The sequence below is a fragment of the Thamnophis sirtalis genome, unplaced genomic scaffold (genome assembly GCF_051295495.1).
Source record: "Thamnophis sirtalis isolate CommonGarterSnake01/CBP01778 unplaced genomic scaffold, rThaSir2_p1.2 scaffold_2, whole genome shotgun sequence".
Lineage (NCBI taxonomy): Eukaryota > Metazoa > Chordata > Lepidosauria > Squamata > Natricidae > Thamnophis > Thamnophis sirtalis.
Window position 1 is genome coordinate 15052667 of NW_028261382.1, and position 27237 is coordinate 15079903.

The 27237-nt window shown below is 43.4% G+C and overlaps 1 protein-coding gene across 1 annotated transcript in view; it reads left to right on the forward strand.

Annotated features, from left to right (window-relative positions):
* PCSK6 (proprotein convertase subtilisin/kexin type 6) overlaps positions 1-27237 on the forward strand; it is a 132229-nt gene that overhangs the window by 49578 nt on the left and 55414 nt on the right. The window contains exons 5-9 of the mRNA XM_087704317.1: positions 2619-2695; positions 9951-10039; positions 20499-20671; positions 23164-23376; positions 24506-24606. Coding sequence (XP_087560443.1) covers positions 2619-2695; positions 9951-10039; positions 20499-20671; positions 23164-23376; positions 24506-24606 — 653 coding nt within the window. The remainder of the gene's footprint in view (positions 1-2618; positions 2696-9950; positions 10040-20498; positions 20672-23163; positions 23377-24505; positions 24607-27237) is intronic.

Below are 27237 nucleotides of genomic sequence, written 5' to 3' on the forward strand. Positions count from 1 at the left end.
AGGCAGTTATTCTGGTAGTGAATGAAGATAAATATACGTAGTCCTTGAATAGTATCACAGGATCCAATCTTGAGTTGTTCACCGGGACCAAAAGTTTATTCTACCAAGCTGCTGGGCTCGTACTGCATATCATCATCATCATCATCATCATCATCATCATCATCATGGATTTTCTCTGTCTCCAGAATATTCTGGTAGTCTCCATGAGAGTGGGAGAAATGGAGCAGGCTCTCACCCAGGACCCAGCACTTCGGTCACCTAGTCTGCAACTGAATTCCCATAACAAGGGGGGTGTTAGAACAATTGCTTTAGGAGTAGCTAAGTTTGCAGTTTTACTCTCTTGTCTTTTGTCCATTTTTCTTTTTTCTTGAATGTTGTGTAGAGCAGGGGTATCAAACTAAAGGCCCCGGGGGCCAGATCTGGCCCATGGGGTGCCTAGATGTGGCTCACAGGGCCGCCCTGGAAACAGCAAAGGAACGGCCCGCAGTGCCTCTGCAATAGCAATAGCACTTAGACTTATACACCACTTTATAGTGCTTTACAGCCCTCTCTAAGCGGTTTACAGAGTTAGCCTCCCAACAATCTGGGTCCTCCTTTTACCCACCTAGGAAGGATGGAAGGCTGAGTCAACCTTGAGCCTGTTGAGATGCGAACTGCCAAATTGCAGTCAGCCAGGAGTCAGCAGGAATAGCCTGCAGTACTGCACTCTAACTACTGCGCCACGGCGGCCCTCCCGAGCTCCATTTTCCCTCAGACGATTTCAGGAGGCCGTCGCAGCCGAAAATGGTGCTAAGGAGCCCATTTTCGTTGACAGGCCGTTCGGACCACCAGAGGCATCACCACCCTCAACCTGAGTAATGTCGAGCTGGCCATGCCCACCATGGTCACACCCACCATGCCCTTCCCCCCCTCCCTCCAAGGTCAAACACAACCCTAATGCGGCCCTCAAAGGAAATCAAGTTTGGCACCCCTGGTGTAGAGGGAGGCAATTTTTGGATGCAAAGCAATCCAAAGTGCCTTGGATTTTATATGAGCTCTGCTTTCTGTACATTCTTGTTTGAGTTAAGGGGATGCAACAGAACAGCAATACAGCACACAGCCACTGGTTACCTCTGTAATGCATCTGAAACAAGTATTTTCCTGAGCTTGGACAGCTGCAAGTCTGGGAAAAAGCACCATTATTTCAAGGAACTGATGACCAGCTAAGAGAGAAGGTCCACGCCATCCCCAAAGGACTTAGGCTGCTTTCGTTTCCAGCACTACACACACCTCTTGTGTGGTTCTTCTAGCTTGGATATTCGAGAGCGGTGAACTTCTCTGAGAGCTTCTTTCAGCTCAAGAAATCCGTTTTCTTTTTTTGCAAACGGCTTTGAACTAGTAAATAAGCAAGCCAGAGAATGACTCGTCCTATTGGATGCAGCAAAGCTTGTTTTTAAGTAATCTAGTGTAACTAGTCTGAACAAGTCTTGATGCAGAGATGGGAATCCTGTAAAAACCTTCTGAGATCTTTGGAAGAAGAACATGAGTATAAGCAGAGTGAAAAAGAGCTTCTACAGAATAACTGAGTTGGAAGGGAGCTTGGAGGTCTTCTCGTCCAACTCTGTCAAGTTCACTCTGTCAAGGATCTTGGAGGACTCATAGCAAACAATTTAAGTGCTAGAGCTCACTGTAACGGCATCACCAAGAAGGCATTATGAATTGTTAACCTAATCTTACGAAGCTTCTCCTCCAGTAATATTGTATTGCTAACTAGGGCATACAAAACCTTTGCTAGACCAATTCTTGAATACAGCTCATCTGTCTGGAATCCACATTGTATATCGGACATTAATACAATTGAGAGAGTCCAGAAGTATTTCATGAGAAGAGTACTACACTCCTCTGCTCACAATAGAATACCCTACACCACCAGGCTTGAAATTTTGGGCTTGGAAAACCTAGAACTACGCCGCCTATTGTCGTACTTAAGTGTAGTACACAAAATTATCTGCTACAATGTCCTACTTGTCAATGACTTCTTCAACTTCAACTGCAATAATACAAGAGCACACAACAGATACAAACTCAATGTAAACTGCTCCAAACTTGATTACAGAAAATATGATTTCAGCAACAGAGTGGTCAATGCCTGGAATGCACTACTTAACTCTGTTGTTATATCTTCCATGCCCCACAGCTTCAACCTTAGACTGGCTACTGTTGACCGCACCCCATTCCTCAGAGGTCTGTAAGGGGGTGTGCATAAGTGCACCAGTATGCCTACCATCCCTGTACTATTGTCCCCATTGATTCGTACCCATTTAATTCATACTCATGTCTTATACCTATTACTTTGTAAATGATTGACAAATCAAATAAGTGAAAATAAATAAAAACTCCCAGCTTAAGCAGGAGATCATTCCAGACAAATGTCCGTCCAATCTCTTAAAAAACTCCATTGATGAAGCACCCACAACTTCTGAATGCAAGCCATTCCATTAGTTAATTGTTCTCGCTGTTAGGCAGTTTCTCCTCCGTTCTAGGTTAGATCTCATTTGATCTCCATCCACTGCTCCTTGTGTCTTGTTTCTGATTTACTTTTTGGCTGTGCTTTAGGTTATTTCTTTTTCCTCCCTTAGGACCCCCATGCAAGCTATGATGTCAATGGAAATGATGAAGATCCAACTCCGCGCTATGATCCAAGCAATGAAAATAAGTGTGTTCCATTTTTTTTCTCTCTCTCTCCTACCACTCCCCATTAAGAATGGAATTGGGCTGCCTTTTACTTTATGCCTCTGTTTTTGTAGTTAGCTAGTGAAGCATTGGTTGGGACGCGGTGGCTCAGTGGCTAAGATGTTGATCAGAAAGGTCGGTAATGCAGCAGTTTGAATCCCTAGCGCCATGCAATAGAGTGAGCTCCCGTTACTTGTCGCAGCTGCTGCTAACCTAGCAGTTTGAAAGCATGTAAAAATGCAAGTAGAAAAATAGGGACCACCTTTGGTGGGAAGGTGACAGCATTCTGTGCACCTTCAGTATTTAGTCATGCTGGCCACATGACCATGGAGATGTCTTTGGACAGTGCTGGCTCTTCGGCTTTGAAATGGAGATGACGCCCCCTAGAGTCAGGAATGACTAGCACATATCTGTGCTGGGAACTTTTACCGTTACCTAGTGAAACAGTTGCCTATCAGCCTGAAAAATAGCTGGCTACTATGCCCCTAAATAACCCGCATTCAAAAGCCTCATTCAAAGGGAGAGTTTTACACGTAAAAGGAAAATTCCAAATTTGGCTAAAGGGTGAGTGGGTGGGAGAATGCAAAGCAGATAATCTTAAATCTGTTTTGCATGGCGCAGCCATGGGGCTCCATGGGGCTTTCCAAGCTGAAAGTTTTAGCTAATGTAAGATTTTTACAAGAACCTGGGGAGGAAAAATGGAGAAAGGGGCAAGTCAATTGGTTTCAGGTTGCTACCCTGTTTCCCCGAAAATAAGACCTCCCCAGATAATACGCCCAATCGGGCTTTTGATTGCATGCGCTAAAATAAGCCCTCCCTGAAAATAAACCTCCCCAGAAATATTGCAACACAGCAGCAGCCATGAGGTGACCACGCTCACCGCCTCCTGCACCTTAAAAATAATAAGACCTCCCTGAAAATAAGGCCAAGCACTTATTTTGGGGGGGAGAAAATAAGACCCTGTCTTATTTTGGGGGAAACACGGCATTATATTATATATTTTAAGCAAGGCTCATTAGCTTTTAACAGCTGTGAATTGAGCAAGAGATTTCTTTCTTCTCACAGATTGCAGCTCTTGTATGTTGAACTGTTCCATTAAAGTTCTCATACTCCGTTACCAGAAAAAAGGTGATAACCCTATTCTTAGGTTTGGGTCTACACTAATTAGGGAATCAGTTTCAGGTATGACCTAGCATTAAATAATGCTAGTTGTGCTGTCTAGAGGCACAATACTTACCAAAGAAGGAAGATCACAATTTAATCCTTAAGGGGCTTGGAGCAGGGTAGGGGTGAAATGCTCTGTAGTCTGTTCAGTGGTGGGATTCAGCCAGTTCACACCTATTCGGGAGAACCGGTTGGTAACTTTCTAAGTAGTTCAGAGAACCGATTGTTGGAAGAAATCTCCTTTTGTTTTTTTCCCACTTTACAGGGCTAATCCTGTAAGGAAGGCAGGAAGGAAACATTCTAGCCTAATCTTTATTGCCCTGCTTACAGAAACTGTCTCTCCGGTTAACCCTTATTACATTGTAACAGCTAAGGCGAAGCGCCCATCGACCTGAGTGACCTTGAGTTGGCCAAGCCCACCCAGTCACATGACCACCGAGCCCCACCTACCCAGATAGTCATTAGGGCAGAGAACCAGTTGTTAAATTATTTGAATCCCACCACTGAGTCTGTTACTCATTCACATGCACGCCAAATGTTCTCTTCGCGTGCAGGCGCACTGCAGGTGCTAAGAAGCCTTTTCTGAGTCTGCAAAAGTAAGCAGAACAGCGAGGGGGGGAGAACAGCTGTGCCGCACGATTTGGATTTAATATAAATTGCGCGGCTAAACTGATTGTTGCACAGCTGATGGGCAGAACTTTTTAAAAACTTCTTTTTACCTTTTTTTTTTTTTTTGACTACCGATGGCATTTCACTCCTGGCTTGCCGTCTGAAAGTAGACACAAGAAAGAAAGACAGTGGAAGGAGCAGAAGTAATGGGGCACACAGGGAGTCTTTCTTTAGTGACTATTTGCAAACCTCTCAGACTTTCAAACAGGAATGCACACAAAGGCATCGTGTTTTGGGCATCAGTGGGCACATTTAGAAGGTGAATCGGGTTCTGGGAATGGGCTCGCCCATACGTGAAAATTACCTGCTCTCTGGGCCATAACCAGCCACAAAATACATATTTAGCAACATGTCTATGGTGATTCTCAGTCATCCAGGTCATGGCTGTCCCGAAGGTGCTTTTTCAAGAGGCAACTGGACTTTGTTTTTCCTTGAAGACGTTTCATTCCTCATCCAAGAGGTTTCTTCGGTTCTGACTGAATGATGGAAGATGGAAGGATTGATACTCCTTGCAGTCATCTCGTCATTAGCACTCTTTCGGAGAGTCGTTGACTCTCAGACAGAATTCTTTTTTTTTTTTTCAATTGTGATCGTGAGTGGGGGACGATCTGCAGCCCTCGACTTGCTGCTAAAACATTTTATTTTATTTCATTTTCATTTTCATTTTATACAATCACTTATATACTGTGCATAAAAAAAAGAAAAAAGAAAAAAAAACAAAAAAAAAAACCCCACATAACACTTCATTCCCCCATACACCCTCTCCTCTCCCCCTCCAACTTTCCTTTCACCCCTCCAGCATTCCCCTCCTACTTCCCTACCCCCTCAGACATCTCCCCCTCCCTCCATTTCACCCTCCTCACATTCCCTCTCACTCCCTCTTTACTTCTCCCTTCTCTTTCCCTCTTCTCCTCACTTTGGTGTATTCATACAATTCAATTTGTTTTTTACAATAAAAGTAGAGAAAGAAAAAAAGAAAAAAAAAGAAAAACGAGCCACAGTATACAAGTGAATTCTTATTGTTCTAAGGATTGAAACTGTAATTCCCCCCTCCCCCCTCCCCTCTATAATCCCCCCTCCCTAACCCCCTTACGGCTTCGCAGGTCCCATGCCCGGCATAGTTCTTTAACAAGCATTTGAGTATAATAAGGTCAGCTAACTTTAAAATTAAAAAAATAAGATAAAAGTAAAGCCAAAAAGAGAAAAAGGAAAAATAATAGAAAATAAAAAATAAGAAACAAAAAAGAAACACCCACACTCACACACAAAAAGAAGAAAGAAACAAAAAGGGTCAATAAACCCACTACGTTAACACAGCTTCCCATTATCTGTAAATCTTAAACAATGTAATTCATTCCAAATTTCGATTATTTTGCTACTTTCAGGGTTTCAAACTATATTAGAACCAGGTAAGTTGATCAATTAGAATTCCCCAACTAAAAATCTCCTTGCTTTGTCTATCTATTCAGACTTTCAAACAGGAATGCACACAAAGGCATCGTGTTTTGGGCATCAGTGGGCACATTTAGAAGGTGAATCGGGTTCTGGGAATGGGCTCGCCCATACGTGAAAATTACCTGCTCTCTGGGCCATAACCAGCCACAAAATACATATTTAGCAACATGTCTATGGTGATTCTCAGTCATCCAGGTCATGGCTGTCCCGAAGGTGCTTTTTCAAGAGGCAACTGGACTTTGTTTTTCCTTGAAGACGTTTCATTCCTCATCCAAGAGGTTTCTTCGGTTCTGACTGAATGATGGAAGATGGAAGGATTGATACTCCTTGCAGTCATCTCGTCATTAGCACTCTTTCGGAGAGTCGTTGACTCTCAGACAGAATTCTAAAGACTAGATGACTGCAAGGAATATAAATCCTTCCATCCTTTGCCATTCAGTCAGAACTGAAGAAGCTTCTTGGATGAGAAGCGAAACGTCTTCAAGGAAAACCAAGCCCAGTTGCCATTTGAAAGAGCACCTTTGGGACTACCTGTTTAGCAGCTCAGTCTCTGCTACTCTCCTACAAGACGATACAATGGTATCAGTGGTGGGTTTCAAAAATTGTTGGAACCTACTCTGTGGGTGTGGCCTCCTTTGTGGGAGTGGCTTGCCACCCATGTGACCAGATGGGAGTGGCTTGCCACCCATGTGACCAGATATGAAATTATGAATTAGTACTTAGGTTGGTCCAAGTAGCTATTCAGAAACTCTGGCATTGAAGCATGCAAGTCTTAAAGCTATTAAGTTACAAGATCCTTGCCAGTGGTGGGTTTCAAAATTCTTCTGTAGGTGTGGCCTGCTTTCCGGGTCCACTGGTGGAACCTCTTCTAACCGGTTCAGTAGATTTGACAAACCGGTTCTACCGAATAGGTGCGAACTGGTAGGAACCCACCTCTGAATGGTATGTGGAAAAGACCTTATGAGAATTGGCAGAGAGGTGCTGCCTACTAGGGAATGGTCAGCTGCATAATGGATAGAGCAAGACGCTCAGATAGGACCTCGCTTAGTTTCTTGGACTATAAATTGCCTTTCTGAATGTTAATGTTTAATAAATTTATATGCCGCCCAATCCCAAAGGACTCCGGGCAGCTTACATAAAAAACTATTTAAAAGAATACTAAAAAATTTAAAAAATAGAAAGACAAGGCAAGTTAAAAGACACAACATGCACTCAACCTTAGTGGGGCTGGACCTCATTCAAGAGGAAGAATGGAATATAAATTCTACTCATCCTCTTTATCAAGAAAGTGTACAGGGGTCATTCAAATGTGATTTGCTTTGCAACTTGCTATCTCACTGTTTATTTATTTCAAAAAAGTTAAATATATTAAAAAGTTTAGTGGAGCAGGAAACCTGGCAGATACCAAGGGCACTTAGCTGCTCCTGGATGCCTGCATTCAATCCTTCTCTCTCTCTCTCTCTCTCTCTGCTTTGCATTTCTATTCCTTAAAAGCAATTCTGGAGGCAAATCAGCCATTGGAACAATAGTTTTCAGTCAGGGCATCCAGCCAAACTATAGTTGAGCCTCATTAACCATAGTTTGGCCTGCAATCAGAAATAAGATGCTACAGTTGCTTAATAAAGTGTATCGCGGCAATTCCCTAGGCTGGATTGGGATGGGATGGGATGGTGTTAGTTTGTGTTGAATTCTGCAGCTGTTTGGCTGCCCTGCAAATATATTCCTTCAGACTTGTGGGACTCAGCTTGCTACAAATGCTCTCTTTCTAAGATCAGCCTTTCTCTCTTTCTAATGATAGTAATCCTCTGAGCACTTCATTAATTGAGGGGATTAATTGTCAAAAAACTTAGATGCACTTTTGAAACTTTTCCAAACACAGGCTGCCATGGAGGCGTTCCACTTTAATGACTGCCAGAAGGCAGAAACGTACCTCAGTAATTCCCTGGACGTGGTTGTCATTGATTTGCATAGAGTGCCTTTGCTCATCCAAAATTTACTTTACCTCTGTCTAGCATTATTTATCATACCTGCTGTGGTAATGAAAAGTAGCTCTGAATCAGACTCCAGGGTTGCTGCATTTAGCTAGCACCCACAACCCAAACATTGTAGCACGGCACATCGTGAGAGCCTCAATGTAGATGAGCAGGCTGAGCTGGAGGGCGAGGTTAAATATGTCATCAATTTGGAATCAATGTGCAGCCACAAGAGACCCAAAATGACTCAGAAATATCCGAACAAGCAACATTCAGACCAATTTGCATCTCATAAAAAGATATCTGAAGACCTGTGTTCTGACAGACGAGCACAACTCAAAACGCACTGACGATGTCACCTTGAGTGGTGACAAAACATTTGCAACCCAATTGACAAGCTCGGAGCTCAAACCAACAACCTAACAAGAGACCCAAATCTGCCTCCCCACCATTGATAAGGGTCAATGGTGAATTCCACTCACCCTTATCTAGTGCCCATTTGACTTGATCCTTTAGTAGACCAGATTTTCGTGTATATGTAGGGACGCGGTGGCACAGTGGTTAAGACACTGAGCTTGTCAATCAGAAAGGTTGGCAGTTCAGCGGTTCAAATCCCTAGCCCCACGTAACGTAGTGAGCTCCCGTTACTTGTCCCAACTTTTGCCAACCTAGCAGTTCGAAAGCACACAAAAATGCAAGTAGAAAAATAGGAACCACCTTTTCTATTTCTGTTGCATGGGCCTTCGCCATTTAGTCACGCCAGCCACATGACCTCAGAGACGTCTTCAGACAGTGCTGGCTCTTCGGCTTTGAAATGGAGTGGAGCACTGCCCCCTAGAGTTGGGAACGACTAGCACATATGTGTGAGGGGAACCTTTACCTTTATCTTTTTCGCTGAAAAAAAGTTCCTTAAATGTTTTGAAATCAACTCCAGTTCCTGGTTTCTTTAGCTTGACACCCAATGTGTCTCTTTGTGTTCTATGAACCAAACTGATTAAGTTAATTTGGTAAACCACAGCAAAGTTACTTTACCAACAGGACAATTGAAAACTAGTTTCTCCGGAGTCCTGATTGTCTGCTTTGATTGGACTACCTGAAAAGTCAGGATCATAGGGCGCACCTAAACTAAATACATGATTCTTTGCACCTAAGAAAGGTAAACATTGAAAGATCCAGGCTACCTTCCATGCCATCTTCTATAGGCATGGAATTGAATTTTGCATTACATATTTAGGAGGATTTCAAGGGCGAAGGAATATAGTCTGGAGCTAAATGTGTGTTAGATGTATTATTAAAATCAATAATCATGCCAAGTGAACGATGAGCCCATTAAGACAAATTCAGGCTTCTTTTTAAGAATGGGGGTGGGGGGGCATTTGCAGCCTTAGCATGCCTTGAATGAACACGACCCCAATGCCTCAGAGATGAAATAAGCTGTTTCTTCTCCTGCATTCTCCATCCCAAATAAGGTTTGCAGGGAACAACAGGAAAACTACTCTGATGGGCACGTTTTAGTCAATTCTTTAGTAAATTCTCCCATTCTCTCTTTCTGTCCCAACTGTGCTTTTTTTAACTGGAATTTCTGGTTTTTCTTTGATGACATTTCGCTTCTCATCCAAGAAGCTTCTTCAGCTCATTCTTCTGCAGAGCTGAAGAAGCTTCTTGGGTGAGAAGCGAAATGCCTTCAAAGAAAAACCAGAAAGCCCAGTTGCCTCTTGAAAAAGCACCTTTGCTTTTGCACCATGGCCCAGATGACTGAGAATCTTTATAGATAATTAATTAATTAATTCATTCATTCATTCATTCATTTTCTCTCTCCCTCCCTCCCTCCCTCTCTCTCTGTCTGCCTCCCTTCCTCTCTCTTCCTCCCACTCTCTGTGTCTCCCTCTCTACCCCACCCTCTCCCTCTCTCTCCACTTCCAATGTGTATAAGGTTTCTACTGAATTCTAAAATCTTTCTGTGAATTCTGTTCCTAGGCATGGCACCCGCTGTGCTGGCGAAGTGGCAGCATCGGCAAACAATTCCATCTGCATTGTGGGCATTGCATACAATGCGAGAATTGGAGGTGAGAAAGAGGATTCTTGCAATATTTGTTTATTACTTATTAATTAAATTTATTTCCTGCCCATCTTGTTTCAAAGCGAATCTGCTGAACTTGAGACACACCCCCCCCACCCACACACACACATTTGCCAGCCATTGTTCTTTGTAGAAATCTGTTTTATGAAAGCAGTTGAAAATGTTACTGTTTCAAGGATTCCCATTACTGTACTATATATTTGTCTCACCATCTACCTCTTTGACCCTGTCTTGTCATTTGGGAGTTCCACAAACAATAGGATGGAATAGGATGGAGTAGGGTAGGATAGGATAGGATAGAATAGAATAGAATAGAATAGAATAGAATTCTTTATTGGCCAAGTGTGATTGGACACACAAGAAATTTGTCTTTGATGCATATGCTTTCATTGTACATAAAGAAAAATAAAATACATTCATAAAGAATCTTAAGATACAACACTTAGTGATAGTCATAGGTTACTAATAAGCAATCAAATCACACTAGGAAACAACAGAACGATATAAATAGTAAAGATACAAGCAACATGGTTGCAGTCATAAGTGGGAGAAGGTAGGTAATAGGAAGGATGAGAAGAAGAATAGTAATACAGTCTTAGTAAATAGTTTGACAGTGATGTAGGAATTAGTTGTTTAGCAGAGTTATCTTTTACAATTTTTGCTAAACCAGCCTGGAAATATACAGCAAATATAGGAATATCCGGTATTTTTGTTTTCTGTCTATACCTCCTCTCTCTTCCCCAATTTTATAACCCACTAGACAATTCCTTCTGCTTCCTCCTATTTTATTTAAGATAAAACTCCAGTGATACTTACTGGTGGCATAGTCTACAAAAGGTAAATTGCTAGTTTAGAGAGAAAGAAAATGTCCCTTCATTTCTATATACATGTCTGTTTAGCCCTCAGAAAGGAGCACTATTATCACTGTTTTATATACCAAGTCAAATCCAGGCTTACACACATAGGTCAAATATCAAATATTTAGCTTGGCTGCCATTCACAAAATCTTACAAAATGCAATTGATGTCCGATTCCCTCCAGAGAACAGGACGACTGCTTAGGAAGTATTTCTTTATTGTACATAGGGTACATTGGGCAGCTGATGGGCTCTGAATGGGTGGAAGAAATGCCAAGGAATTTTATATCCAATCATACCTCAAAGGCATTGCCTCCTTTTTCTGCATGGAGCTTATGAAGGGAGGCCTTCTGCTGCCTTTTCTCACTTGTCCCCATCTTATCTGTTGGAGATTGTAGCATGTGAGGGGATCTCTGAGTTTGATGGTTTTCTTGAGGATCTTTCATTACCCAACTAGATAGCGCCATCAGAAGGCAACGGGGTGTGCAAAGAGGAGGAGGAGGACTGTGGGGTCCTTGATGCTCTCTGAGCTTGGTGGGTTTCTTGCGGATGTTTCATTATGCAACTGGATGACACCATCAGTCAGAGGTGGGCTGCTGGGGACTCGCAGGGGTTCGGGAGAACCTCTGCAGTTCAGAGAATCCCCAATTCCCACTCCTAGCTGGCCCCGTCCATCCCATCCCGCCACCTCCCAGGAGTCCCCGCGTGGTCTGTTTTGGATGCAGGTAAGGGCAGGGCACGCATGGAGGCTCGCGGGCGGGGGCTGTAACGTCCTCGACTTCCAACCAGTCTTAAGTCCTCGACTTATGACAGGCCACAAGTCCTTGACATACGACTGACAGCCCAGCAACCAAAGGCTCGCGCCTATTGGCTAAGATGCGCCGGGCTGGAAGCGGGCTCTATTACTATTGGCTGCTCTGCTTGACAGCTCCCGTATAAATAGCTGTCTAGCAGAGCAGGGTGCTGAATTGTACATAGTTACCTTTGCGAGTGGTTCTGTTCAATAAAAGCCGTTCCTGTTACCTTAGGGGTCTGTCGCCTCATCTGTCGGTCCAGACTTCTTCAGGGATGACAAAAAATGGGCCTATGGGAAGTTCGGGAGGGCCAGAAACAGTTCCAGAGGGCCTCTGTAGCCTGGGGATGCCATTTTCGCCCTCCCGGAGGCTCGACAAAGGCTTCCAGAGCCCAGGGAGGGCAAAAACGCCTCCCCCCTCCCCAGCCTTAGTGCAGGTGGCTGACTAGGCCACGCCCACCATGGCTATGTCCACCCAGCAACCCGGCAGAGAACCCCTTGCTAAAATTTTTGAAGCCCATCCCTCCCATCAGTGTTAGAAGGGAATGGGGTGTGCGGAGAGGAGGAGGAGGAGGAGGAGGAGGAGGAGGAGGAGGAGGAGGAGGAGGAGGAGGAGGAGGAGGAGGAGGAGGAGGAGGACTGTCGGGTCCTTGGTGCTCTCTGAGCTTGGTGGTTTTCTTGAGGATATTTCATTACCCAAACCAAGTAACATTGGCGCTAGTAGCAAGAAAACAACTGAGCTCAACGAACACCAAGGACCCCTCATTCCAACCCTGAGCTACAAATAGTCTCCTTTATTGGTACAGTAGCATGTTTACATTCTCTGCATTCTTTTTCTCCGTCTAGATAATTCCACAAGTTAGTCTGGGATTTTCCTCCCGCTAAAGCAGCCCTGATGCTTGGCGCAAGTCACACATGAATTGACCTTGTGTTCTTGTTCTTGAAAGTGTCTGTTCTTTGTTGAACAGAGTAATAGGCTTCGCCCTGTCCCTGGTGATAGACGAGGCTCCTCTGACCCATTGAATAGAAGATATTTGTGTCCTGCCATTCAGAACCGTCTTGTTTTAGGAAGTTTTGCAGCAACTGAAAATTATTTCAGAAGAGCCGTTGTGGCCCAGTGGTTAGAATGCAGTATTACAGGCTAATTCTGCCGACTGCCAACAGTTCAATTCTCACCGGCTCAAGGTTGACTCAGCATTGCATCCTTCCGAAGTCAGTAAAATGAGTACTCAGATTATTGGGGGCAAGATTCTGACTCTGTAAATCACTTAAGGGACATGGTGGCTCAGTGGCTAAGGTGCTGAGCTTGTCGATCAGAAAGGTAGGCAGTTCAGTGGTTCGAATCCCTAGCACTGCATAACGAAGTGAGCTCCCGTTACTTGTTCCAGCTTCTGCCAACCTAGCAGTTCGAAAGCATGTAAAAATGCAAGTAGAAAAATAGGCACCACCTTTGGTGGGAGGGTAACAGCGTTCCATTCTCCTTCGGCATTTAGTCATGCCGGCCACGTGACCACGGAGACGTTTTCAGACAGCGCTGGCTCCTCGGCTTTGAAACGGATATGAGCTCCGCCCTCTAGAGTCGGGAATGACTAGCCCATATGTGCAAGGGGAATCTTTACCTTTATGCTTGTTTTCATTGCTTTTGTGGTTTGCCCAAGGGACACCCGTTCTGAGACCTGTGGTTTGAGACCCTTCCTCTTCTGAGATCTGCCCTTTGAAGTGGTCGTCCTCGAAAACATGTGGGTTTTGTAGCTATGGCAAATGAGAGGTCCCCTTGGGATTCATCTATGGATGCCAGCCTACCTTTATCCCTGCCCCAGCTCTAAGCTCCTTAAAGACTAACAGATTTATGGCGACCTCAGCCGGTGCAGCCAATAGCTCCATTTTGTCTGACTGAGAGCAACGCTTTAAAGTTTAATCTGTGCAAGCTGAGGCTGCCATAAATCTGGCTGTGGTTGAAAGGCCTGTGTTGGCCTGCCTAATCAGGGAATCCCTTGTGGGATTGCTGTCTTTGTAGGTGTCAAGAGTAACCAAACATTCAAGCCGGTCTTATCTTAACTGACAGAGATCACCCTTGTTTGGGACAGGTGTGGTTGTGGGCCGCCAGCAGCCAGCGGAGCTGACAGCAGATTCGGACAGTGAGGAGGTTGGGGAGAAACATGGGCCAGTCCTGGGGTCTGGGGAAGGCTCTGATGAGGGCTCTGTGTCGGAGGCAGAGAGGGAGCCAGGGCCGTCTGACAGTTATCAGCTGCCTTCGGAGTCAGACATCAGAGGGGCAGACGAACAGCTGGAGCCTGTTCCCAGTGTGCGCATGCGCAGAGTTGCCAGACGAAGGGAACAGCTAAAGAACAGGGCTTGACTTGGGAGTAAGGCCACAAGTGGATGCTGAAGGGCCCCTCCCAGAAGGAATAAAAGAGGAGTGAAAGGGGAGTCTAGTTTGCAGGAGACAATTAGTTCGCTTAATTGGTTCGTGACTCTCCGAGGCTCCTTGCCAAGTTTTGCAGATATCGGCTTTCCAAGCTCTCCAAGCCAGATAAGGTCTGTGACTGTAAATCCTCCCTTGAAAGACTGGATGTGAATGAGCAGAATTCACAGTAAACTAATAAAAGGGTTTTTTGTTGGGACCAGAAGTTTGCTTCATGCTCTCAGGAAGCCTAGGTCAGAGCAGGTGTAAGGAGCCTTCTACTCCGAGGTGGCGCAGTGGTTAGAGTGCAGTACTGCAGCCACTTCAGCTGACTGTTAGCTGCAGTTCAGCGGTTCAAATCTCATCGGCTCAGGGTTGACTCAGCCTTCCATCCTTCCGAGGTGGGTAAAATGAGGACCCAGACTGTGGGGGCAATATGCTGACTCTGTAAACCGCTTAGAGAGGGCTGAAAGCCCTATGAAGTGGTATATAAGTCTAACTGCTATTGCTATTGCTATTCTATGAAGTTCTCACACTTGTGCTAAAAGAGATTCCCTGGAAACCCAAGTGTTGAGAACTGGACTCTGCTTGGGGGCGAGCCCTGTCCATCACGCTCCCAAAGCTCCAATCTCATTTTTTTAAAAAAACTTTCTGCCCTTTCCTCGACTTCCTCTTTGTGTTGTGTTCCGCTGTTCCTTTTTGCCAAGAGCAAGTACATTTACCATTCAATAAACACAGAGAGGATACTCATCCATCGTTCCTGTTTTCCCCATCTCTTGAAAGCTGCGAGCCATCAGAAGTTTTTATGGCTTACACTGTGGGAAATGGCTGATTTATCCCTTCTCTTTTCCATTTTTTTTTAAAACCTTAACTTCTCCCCTGATCATCTATCGATTCCCCCCCGTCAGTTTGGCTGAAAGGTTTGACCGGAGTGGTAAGGTCTGCTCCTAGCTACTGGGGTGTTCAGTTAATGGCAAATATGTCTGCAAAGGAGGGATTAAAAAAAGTCAGAATACACTTGGGAGCAGAATTTACTTTGCTAAGCAAGACAGTTCAATGAGAGACACCCAATTTTGTGACCTTTTTTCCTGTGGTTGTTAAGTGAATCATTACAGTTGTTAAGTCAGTGTGGTTGCTAAGTGAATCCAGCTTCCCCCATTAATTTTGATGGAAGGTTGAAATGGCGAGGACCTGACCCTGGGATTCTGCAGCCATTATAAATACATGCTACATATGAATTTTAATCACATGACCATGGGTATGTTACAACAGTCAGATAGCAATAGCCCTTAGACCTATATACCGTTTCACAGTGCTTTATATCCCTCTCTAAGCAATTTACACGGTCCCCATATTGTCCCCAACAATTTTGGTCCTCATTTTACCCACCTCGGAAGGATGGAAGGCTGAGTCAACGTTGAGCCAATGAGAATCAAACTGCTGCCGGTCGGCAGAATTAGCCTGCAGTACTGCCTTCTAACCACTGCGCCACCATGGCTCATGTATGCATGAGGACCAGTTGTAAGTCACTTTTTTTCACTGTTGTGTATCTTTGAACAGTTGCTAAATGAACTGTTCTAAATACCTGTAATTAGGGTTCTACTTGCCCCATACATTTGCTCCCAGAGAACATGTTTCTCTCCTTATATGTCCTTTGTTCAAAAAAAAAAAAAAACGGCTAACAGTGTTCTAATCCCAAACGGGTTCTTGCTTATGGTTTAACATTTTGTGTGATTTGTAAACTATGATTTATGATACAGATTTCCAACCTGAGGCCCCAGGAGATTATATGCCCTGCATATAATCCGATGAATGTATTTATTTAATATAATACACTTACAGTGGTGATAAGCGCACCACGAAAAACCAGACGGGGTTGAAATCATCCTGGGGAAAATTTATCTATGTGGTCGCTGAGAATTGACAACGACTTCGTAGCACATAATCAATCAATCTCTTGCACGAGATAGCTACCCTGCCTTGTTACTGTGCTTTTAAGCCCAACCCAATTAGGATGTCAACAATGGTTCAATAAATCTAGATTTAGTGTGCAATGTAAACATGACCTTTAGATATTGGAGGGCTGTTTTAGAGAAAGGGAAATAAAGAAGATAGGGTGTTCTGAATTTAATCCACCCCATGGAAGTGAAAGGAGAAGGAAGAAGTTATTTCTTCTCCTTGTCAGATTCCCCTCTTTACCATCTAGTGAGTAGGGTGAGTGGGGGTCGTTCACTCAAAAATAAGAATCTAAGAGCTCTAATTAACTGTATTTATTAGAAGGAAAGTTATGGTTACAGCACAAGTATTACAGTAAGTTCTCTATTTTCAAATGAAGAATAAAGCTTAATTTAAAAGAGATTTTTGCCTTTTCTGCTGGTAATCAATCAATCAAGGATGCTTCCAGATACACACCTTTTTGTGATGATACGAATTGAGAGAAAGTTACGGTTAAGTATCACTGCCTTTTTTTATTGATAAAGGCAGCGATTCTTATCCGTAACTTTCTCTCCATCCATATTTGCAAGATTCTTTTGATGGAGGGTTACCATATTGCATCGTTGTTTCTGCTCGACGTCATAATTTTATTTGCTTTTATTGTATTTGAAATACAAGTGCTTGAATTTTTTTTACCTAGTTGGATAAATGGATCTGGATCAAGTTTAAAATAACAAGAGTTGGAAGGGACCTTGAAGGTCTTCTAGTCCAACCCCCTGCTTAGGCAGGAAACCCTACACCACTTTAGACAAATGGTTATCCAACATCTTCTTAAAAACATCCAGTGTTGGAGCATTCACAACTTCTGGAGGCAAGTTGTTCCACTGATTAATTGTTCTAACTGTCAGGGAATTTCTCCTTAGTTCTAAGTTGCTTCTCTCCTTGGTTAGTTTCCACCCACTGCTTCTTGTTCTGCCCTCAGGTGCTTCGCAGAATAGCTTGACTCCCTCTTCTTTGTGGCAGCCCCTGAGATATTGGAAGACTGCTATCATGTCTCCCCTTTTCATTAAACTAGACATACCCAGTTCCTGCAACCATTCTTTATATGTTTCAGCCTCCAGTCCCCTAATCATCTAGATTCTAGTTCCCTGATCACTGAAGTCTGTCAGCGACTGCAGTGAGGATGCTACAATTCTGGCTGAATGAGCTTTGGACAGTTAAGATGCTTGTATCTGGACAGCTTTGGCTGATCTCCAAAAACTAAGGATCAGACCTGGATTGTCCTTTGATGAGAGATTATCAAAATATACCAGGGCTGTAGATAGATAAAAACATCCTGGAGGAAAACCTTTGCAAACCAATTCCTCCTTGTCTCTGAGAAAACTCCAAGGAAATCAATGCGAACTGAGTTCAACTGATAGGAGAAAAAGTCTGCAGAGATTCTCAGTCATCTAGGTCATGGTTGTCCCAAAGGTGCCTTTTCTGGAGGAAACTGGACTTTCTTGTTTTTTCTTTTGAAGATGTTTTGTTTCTCATCCAAGAAGCTTCTTCGGCTCTTGACAGGATGGTGGGGAATGGAAGGATTTATATTTCTTGCAGACAGCTGGTCATTTTCATCCTTTTAGAGGGTCGCCTGAGTAGTGCAAATGGCTCCTGTAGTCTGAAAGTTCAGTTGCCGTTTCACCAACAAAAGGGCGAATGACAAAACCGCGCCCAACTAAACCATGGTGACAAAACCGCGAGTTCTAAAGTGCTCCGATGAATGAGCGCTGAATCGCGCCGACAACAGCGCGGCGACAGAAGTGCGCTGTAAAACTAACCCTAACCCTAACCCTAACCCTAAACCTAAACCTAACCCTAAACCTAACCCTAAACCTAACCCTAAACCTAACCCTAAACCTAACCCTAACCCTAAACCTAACCCTAAACCTAACCCTAACCCTAACCCTAAACCTAACCCTAACCCTAAACCCAACTCTAAACCTAACCCTAAATCTAATCCTAAACCTAACCCTAAACCTAACCCTAAACCTAACCCTAACCCTAAACCTAACCCTAAACCTAACCCTAAACCTAACCCTAAACCTAACCCTAAACCTAACCCTTACCTTAACTTAAATCACCCTTCTGTCGACGCGCTGTTGTAAAGCGCCCTTCTGTCACCGCGCTGTTGTCGCCGCGCTGTTGTCGCTACGTTGATGACGTTGCAGTTTTAGCGACGTGGTTTTGTTGGCACGCTTTTGTTGTGCACGCTTTTGTCGAGTCACGCAGTTGCCTCCTGAAAAAGCACCTTTGGGACAACTGGAAGGAGAATTTACTCAAATAAGTTTTGCAGGATTTTGAGCAGCACTATTAATTACAAATTCGGAAATTTGGTTTCTAGGAGAGACATTATGCTAAAGTTCTACACATGTTTTGTTTTGTAAAGCCTAACATTGTACAATCTCAGTATCGGGGTTCTTTATAACCAGAGGTCTTTTAGTATGTGTGATACTAAAGTTCTACCTTAACTCAGGTGGAGCATGAAACTTTTCTAAGATCAAAATCCCCTTCTGTTTAGCTTATTTCTCGATTTCCTGGAAGCTTTTTCAGTTTTCCCATTACCGTGAAGATCTAGAGCCCTTCATTAAATGAGACATAATCACATCTCCAAGACAGGCTACAAATTTTTGCAACCAGTTGCTTTATTTATTTCTACATGCTTTTATTGCCTAATGGGTGAAGGTAGATGCATTTGTGTTTAGTGAGTTGAAACTGCCTTGCGTGTTTCTTTTTTACCCAACCAATTATCTTCGGAGGAAGGTAGCGTCTGGCCTTGAACTTCTAGCAACAATTATAGAAATAAGCCTGCTGCACAATGCTGGTTTGAATTAAGCTCAGGGGAAGGTTTTGTGGTGGTTGTTTTTTTGTTGTTGTTAAACTACCTAGATTCATTCTGTACTATCAGAGGAGGATAATGTTCAAGAGATTTTATTTAAAAAAACCTGCAATCCACAGTAAAGCTGCAGCTGTAATTAACTTTTCCTTCTGGTTTTCTTTTTTTTCTTAAGGAAAAATTCTTAAGGAAGGATGGCTCAGTGGCTAAGACACTGAGCTTGTTGATCAAAAAGGTTGGCAGTTCAGCGGTTCGAATCCCTAGCGCCACGTAACAGAGTGAGCTCCCAGCTTCTGCCAACCTAGCAGTTCGAAAGCATGTAAAAATGCAAGTAGAAAAATAGGAACCACCTTTGGTGGGAAGGGAACAGTGTTCCGTATGCCTTCGGCATTTAGTCATGCCGGCCACATGACCATGGAGACGTCTTTGGACAACGCTGGCTTTTTGGCTTTGAAACGGAGATGAGCACCGTCCCCTAGAGTCGGGAACGACTAGCACAAGAGGAACCTTTACCTTTAAGGAAAAATATGCACAGAAAGAAAAACGCAATCCCTTAAAACTAAACAGAGGCCTTTGCACTTAACAATATTAGACACTAAGATTACCCTTGGCTGCCCTTTCTCCTAAAAGTGCGTTGCCACCCATGGCAAACCTCTAAACCGTGATAAATAATCAGTCGTTCCCCTTTATAGAAATAATGAATCAAGCTGCTAGAATTTTTTTCGGAGACTGATTCATGTATGTTTATTTATTCATTCATTCATTCAAGGCTAAGTGCTTCCTTTTTAATATTATAGTATCTGTTGGTTTGGCTGCGTTTTTTTCTCTCTCGCTAAAGAAATAAAATGAAATGAAAATACCATAAATTCAAGGAGGATTTTGGCCCTGATCCAGCAGGCTCAGCTGTTGCCTGGTTCCCATTTCATTGGGAAGAGACCCCGGCCAACTTTCTGGTGGACCATGCCTCTTGCTTTATTCATTTCCAGGAGTGCCCTGTTTGGCTAGTTGCTGAACCGGTGTTCAGACTCATCATAGAGGAGAGTAATTCACCCCGTATATTTCCATAACCAACTTATGCTTCGTTGTGCAAATGTTCCATCTGCCTTCGGGCTTGTAATGTATTCTCTCCCCCCACCTACCATTCCCAATCTTTGTTTATTCTGCAAGGTGTTGCCTGCGGTGTGCCAGAATTATGCACAAAGCAAATCCCCCCCCCACTACTCTCAGTGACGGCTCCGTCTCATTACGGTGCAGCTGTGGATTTGGCCAGAGCTGAGTATCCATAGCTTGGTAACCTTCCAGTCGCGCTGTCGTCGTAACACTTTGTCTCGGAGGCCAATCCTGAAGGTAATGCCGAAGCCCCAGCTGGTTCAGGATTCATTCCGATGCGAATTGATTCTGCCCAAAGATAATACTCTACCTAGGTTATCTCAGTGACCAATCCCTCCAAGCAAAGAGAGCCCTCCGGGCAGCACTTTGAACTAAAGCCTTTGATGGTTGTGTCCATAGCACCTCTCCCAAGAGCTATCCCAACCCATTTCTTTTTGTTCTTTTTTTTTTTTTTTTAAACATCCGGGTGTAGGGATCCGAATGTTAGACGGCGACGTGACCGATGTGGTGGAAGCGAAGGCAATCGGCGCCAAGCCCGAATACATCCATGTCTACAGTGCTAGCTGGGGTCCAGATGACGATGGGCGTACAGTGGATGGACCTGGTCCTTTGGCTAAGCAAGCATTTGAAAACGGCATTAAAAAGGTGTGAGGAGAATGTGATGGTGTTGTAGCTCCCCCTCCCTTTTCTCACCTGCTCTTCTTCAGGTTCTGTTCTCTGTTTTGCAACAATGCACAATCTAGTCGTAGATCTAGTCATATATCTAGTCCTATATCTATATCTATATCTCTATCTCTATCTCTATCTCTATCTATCTCTATCTCTATCTCTATCTCTATCTCTATCTCTATCTCTATCTCTATCTCTATCTCTATCTCTATCTCTATCTCTATCTCTATCTCTATCTCTATCTCTATCTCTAATCTATCTATCTATCTATCTCTATCTCTATCTCTATCTCTATCTCTATCTATCTCTATCTCTATCTCTATCTCTATCTCTATCTCTATCTCTATCTCTATCTCTATCTCTATCTCTATCTCTATCTCTATCTCTATCTCTATCTCTATCTCTATCTATCTATCTATCTATCTATCTATCTATCTATCTATCTATCTATAATTAATTTTTAGTGTCACAACCCCTGGTAAGCCCCAATTATGGGAGGAAGCTAACTGCACAAATAAAACACACACACACACACACACACACACACATATATACACACACATACATATATACATACATACATACATACATACATACAGCTATATAATATCAATACAATACAATACAATACAATAGCAGAGTTGGAAGGGACCTTGGAGGTCTTCTAGTCCAACCCCCTGCCTAGGCAGGAAACCCTATACCGTTTCAGACAAATGGTTATCCAACATCTTCTTAAAGACTTCCAGTGTTGGGGCATTCACAACTTCTGGAGGCAACTTCTGTTCCACTGATTAATTGTTCTAAAAGTATCGATATATAGCAGTATCCCAGTATTTGTGGCAGGGGCTGCCACAAAGAAGAGAGGGGTGAACTTATTTCCCAAAGCACCAGAAGGCAAGACGAGAAACAATGGATGGGAACTAATCATGGAGAGAAGCATGAAAAGGCATGCAATGGGACTTTTCTGCCATTCTACAAATGTTTCACTTAGCAACATACACTTTGGGGTCAACTGTGGCCATAACTCAAGGACTATCTCTTGTGTCTCCAAACGTTCCCTGTGACAGGTAAAAGTCCCTTTGCAAAATGCTTTATGTTTGGTCACATGTATTTCTTCTAGTATGGTGATAGTGGGAATTTACACAAGTTATTTCCAGAAAATAAAATTGGGCAGACGCTTCTTTACGGAGGTTAAATTCAATGAACATTGTTCATAAAAAGTAGAGTACCGTATTTTTCGGAGTATAAGATGCACCAGAGTATAGGACACACCAAGATTTTTTTATTATTAAAGTTTTTTATTTTTCCATTTTCATAACAAATAATTACATGTATACTATTACATAATCAACATCATGTTGTATTATTAAATGTTTACATCGATTCATCTTACCAACGACTCCCCAAAACCAATTATTGGCTCTTCTGCTCTCCATACACCATATTTGTGCTTTATCCATCACTTTCTTCTCCCTCTCTCCTCCCCCTCCCTACCTCCTTTCTTCCCTCTGTCATCTTTCTCTTCACAACTTCCCCTTCCTCTCTCCTTCTCCTCCCTCCCCTTACCACTCCTCATTTCTCTCCTACTCTTCCCCCTCCCTTTGCCCTTCCTCCTATCCCTCTCTTCTTCCCTTACCTTTCTGCTCTACTTACCACTTTTCATCTCATTTTCTTGGTGTATTTCAGCTTCTGAGCAAGCTCCCTTTTAGGTTGATGGTATTTATAATTCTCTTTCAATATACATATTTAATTTTTCTCCTCTTTTTTTTAATAAAAAAGTGATATAACAGAAAAGTATACATATATAGTCATTGTGCTTTTAACCCACCCACCCCAACCTAATTTTGGTTGAGATGTCGACCTGGTTACAGTTCCCAGCTATTCTCATCATTATCTTTATATAGTTATACACCAAGATCTTGGACGCACCAAGATTTTGAAGAGGCAAATTAAAAAAAAGTTTTTGCATTCTGCAAACCTCCAAAAAGTGGCCCATTTTTCACAAAAACTGGCCTGCTTTTAGTAAAAAAAGGGGGGGGCATGCAGAGCCTTTAGGAGGCTTATAGAGTGCTCCTGGGGGCTGGAGCAAAAAAACGGCCCATTTTTTGTAAAAACGGGCCCGTTTTTTGTCAAAAAAAGGCATGCATAGCCTTTAGGAAGCTTATAAAGTGCTCCTGGGGATTGGGGGTGGGGGAAACGAGCAAAAAAATGGCCCATTTTCCACTCATTTCTGACCTCCCCAGCCCCCAGGAGCACTCTATAAGCCTCCTAAAGGCTATACATAGCCATTTTTGCAAAGGGGACGGGCTTTGGGAGGCCAAAAATGCTGTATTCGGTGTATAAGACGCACCCAGATTTTTACCCTCTTTTTTGAGGGGAAAAAGTCCGTCTTATACTCCAAAAAATACGGTAATTTAACTAGAGTGTCAATTCCTTTTCCAACCCTTTCTCTCACCCCCAACGCCTAGGGTCGGAGAGGACGGGGTTCTATTTTCGTCTGGGCTTCTGGAAATGGTGGCCGAGAAGGGGACCATTGTTCCTGCGATGGATACACCAACAGCATCTACACCGTCTCTGTGAGCAGCACCACCGAGAATGGGAACAAGCCATGGTATTTGGAGGAGTGCGCCTCTACCCTTGCCACAACATACAGCAGTGGGGCCTTTTACGAGCGGCAGATTGTAAGTAAACAGGGTGAAAACCAGTGGTGAAATCTTTTTTTTTTTTTGCCCACCAGGTCTGTGGGCGTGGCTGGGGGGGTCATGTGACTGGGTGGGCGTGGCCAACTTTTGTTCACTTTTTAAAGCATTTTTTTCCCTACCACTTCGGGCGAATAGGTAGGAAAAATGCTTTTAAAAGTGTGGGTGGAGAGAAAGCTTCTGAGAATCGAGCAGCTCACAGCTGATCCACGCGATCGTCGGAAGCTTCCCCCCACCACACTTTTTAAAGCATTTTTTTCCTGCCTATTCGCCCGAACCGGCAGGAAAAAAATGCTTTAAAAAGCAGGAAAAAAAGCTTCTGCCAATCGCACGGCTCACAACTAAGCCGCGTGATCTTTGGAAGCTTTTTTTTTTACTACCGGTTTGCAGAGCAAGGGACAGTCGTCCCTAACAATTCAGCCAAACTGGGAGGATTTCACCCCTGGTGAAAACTTAGAAGCAGGATTTTGCTTGGCTTGGTTTGGCAAAGCCAGGCGGTCTCCTGCTTGTAAAGAATGAAACTTTGCAGTGTTTATATGATGTTGCATGGACTCTCCAGTAATAGAAAAAACTTCTACCCATGGGCGTTGGGTAGATAATCCAGCCAGTGAATGACTATAGAAGCAATACAGAGCACTTTGATGAGTTAAACCAAACATCCCTGGTAGCATTGCCTTTGCTGTGGGAAGCCCAAATTCAGTGAGAATATTTTACAGAAGATTATGGAGTCACCGTGCTTCCTAGACACCATAAATGCTTAAGGATAATTCATTTTTTTAATTAGGTCTGAGTTAGACAGCTCCTCTTGTTGACAGATAGATCACAGAGGAAAGGACTAGCTCCGATTTTTTATCTCAATGTTTTTTGCTCTACTATTACCAACCCTACTAAACCTTCTGATTGGAACAGGTTATAGCAGCTCAGATTATCTGATTTGCCTCATGTGTGGTGTTTTTTTTTTAAAAAAAAAGAATGAATGACCTACTGTTGGAAGCCAAAGAGCCGTTGGTATCTCCTTGATCCTGGCCATTTATGGTTGCACAAAATCCAGGCTACGCAATGTGATTTGGATGTCGTTTCTCCCTGATAGTTGCATTAGCTTTCTTCTTAGATGACCACGGATCTGAAGAAACATTGCACAGATGGCCACACGGGGACTTCCGTTTCTGCCCCCATGGTAGCTGGGATCATCGCTCTAGCTTTGGAAGCCAAGTAAGGATTCAATTCACCCTCTTGGGTAGACATGATTTGTTAAAGGGAGAAAAGGAGCCAAGGTGGCACAGTGGTTAAATGCAGCACTGCAGGCTACTTCAGCTGATTGCAGTTCTGCAGTTCGGCTGTTCAAATCTCACCGGCTCAGGGTTGACTCAGCCTTCCATCCTTCCGAGGTGGGTAAAATGAGGACCCGGATTGTTGTTGGGGGCAATATGCTGACTCTGTAAACCGCTTAGAGAGGGCTGAAAGCCCTATGAAGCGGTATATAAGTCTAACTGCTATTGCTAAAAGTTGAAGAAGACATTATGCTAATCCAGTTTTATATGCAACTGCTGAAAAGCATTCTGGGTAGTGAAGAGGCCTGCAGAGCTGGTTTCCTTTAAACATTTTAGAACATGTTCTCAACCATTCTGTGCTTTTTAAAAATTTGAGTGTGTATTTTTTTTTTTCCTGAAAAGGCCAACCAATTTCTTTCTTTGGTTGCTCCCTAACCTCTGATATTCAATGAAATGCACTCTGTAATCTGGATGACAGCAGATACTCATATTGGCTCATACCTTCTCTGTGAATTTGTCTTTGAAGTCATAAGAGGAAGACATAGGAGAAAGTCTTCTTTCAAAATAGTATGGATGGGTTTTCTCCAACCCGAAGCCTTCCGGATGTACAGGGACTACAATTCTCAGATTTCTGAAAATTGACGTCCACTACATTTGGAAAACACCAGGCTGAAGAAGGTGCATCTTCCTGCACCTTCCTGCAGGGCTGACATGCACCTTGGATATCCAAATTAAATATAAGCCATTTCTTAAATTAAAAAAAATGAGCAAAACCCCCACGAGCTTCTAAAATCTTGAGTCTTTGCATGAGATTTTGGATGAGACTGATGACACCCCTTAGAGATTTGGGGCAATTTTAAATGTGTCTCGGTGTTTTGATGCACGCTTTTCCTGCTGTGGGACATTAGCCAATCATAATGGAAGGTATTGAGCTATATAATTCAAAATGTTTGTCTACCTGCTGTTTATTTTCTTGGCTGAGAAACTCATGAAGCATAGATAAGCTTCTGGAAACCCGCCTTGTCCCTCACACTTTCTATGGAAAATGAGTTTCCAGGATTATGTTAAAGTTGGCCGCTGTTGTTCAGCCTCAAACTCTTTCTCCTTGTTTTATTTTGAAGACGAAGGGGGAAGAGAACGATCTGCAAGCTCTCTCTGCCGACTGCTTCTAATACTTCCATGCTGTGACTTTGGCTTGCCATGCTAATGCATTGTTAATTGCTGTGACTCACAGTGGCAGAGATGGGTTCATTTATTTGTTTGTTTCGCGTTATTATATCGAAGATGGGGAATTTTTCCCCTCGTTATTATGATGGAGGAGATGGAATTGTCTCACAAGTATAAGCGTGTGCATTGGCACCTTGGGTTTTAAGACTGAAAAATTCAAAACTTGATGTGCGGCTAGGAAGCACAGGGGACCCCCAGATTGCTTGAAAATAAGATAGGGGGGATTTAGATCCACAAATGTTGGAGTTATTTAGAGCTTTGATATAAAATGCTCCATTAAATACTCAATCACAAATGCGTTAAAGCAATGTAACATGTTCAATGTTTCCTTTTTTTTTTTTTTTGCCAGAGAGACAATCAACTGACATTTTATTCTTAATTGCTCTGATTATTTAAAAACCCCTGTATAGGCATTTATCTACATGACACATAGGTGCATACGAGAGATTTTAAGAAATGCCTGCAAGGCAAAAGCATCTTAGGGAAATGCGGTAGCCAAATCTACTTTTTCCCCTCCAGATATTGTTTTATTTATTAGTCTTAAAGACTTATACAGCTGCCCATATTCCAACCACAACCCTGTGTGGCTCATGAAATAATAAAACAAGGAAAGAACTCCAAAGAATCACAATAAAAAGCTATGGCACCCTCGGGCAACACTCTGCACCACATCAAAGTCACACATGACCAAGCTCCAGGCTAACATTACCCAAATGCCTGTGTGGAGAGCCAGGTGTTTCAAGATTTTCCAGAAGCAAAGAAGCTGGGGGCTTGTCAGATCTCAGGAGGGAAGGGTGTTTCACAGAACAGGGGTAGCTATGGAGAAATTCCAATAATGGCAGCATTTAGAGATTGTTAATAGGGAGGGAGGGAAGGAAGGAAGGAAGGGAAGGAAGGAAGGAAAGAGGAAGGAAGGGAAGGAAGGAAGAACAGAGGGAAGTAGAAGGTAATAATGGAGGGAGAAAGGGGGAGGAAGGAAAGAGGGAGGAAGGAAAGGAGAACAGAGGAAGGGAGAAGGTAATAATAGGGAGGGAGGGAGGAGAAGGGAGGAAGGACACAGAGAGGGAGGTAATAACGGAGGAACAGAAGGAGGGAGGGAGACAGAGGAAGGAAGGAAAGAAGAACAGGGAGAAGCTAATAACGAAAGAAGTGAGCAGGGAGGCGGAGGAGGGAGAGAGAGGGGTAATAACAGGGAGGAAGGGAGGAAGAAAAGAGAAAGGGAGAAGGTAATAATGGAAGATAGGGAGGGTGAGGGAGGGAGGGGGAGCGGGAAGACAGAGGGAGAGGGGTAATAATAGGGAGGGAGGGATGGAAGGAAGGAGGGAGGGAGGAACCTGGAGCATAC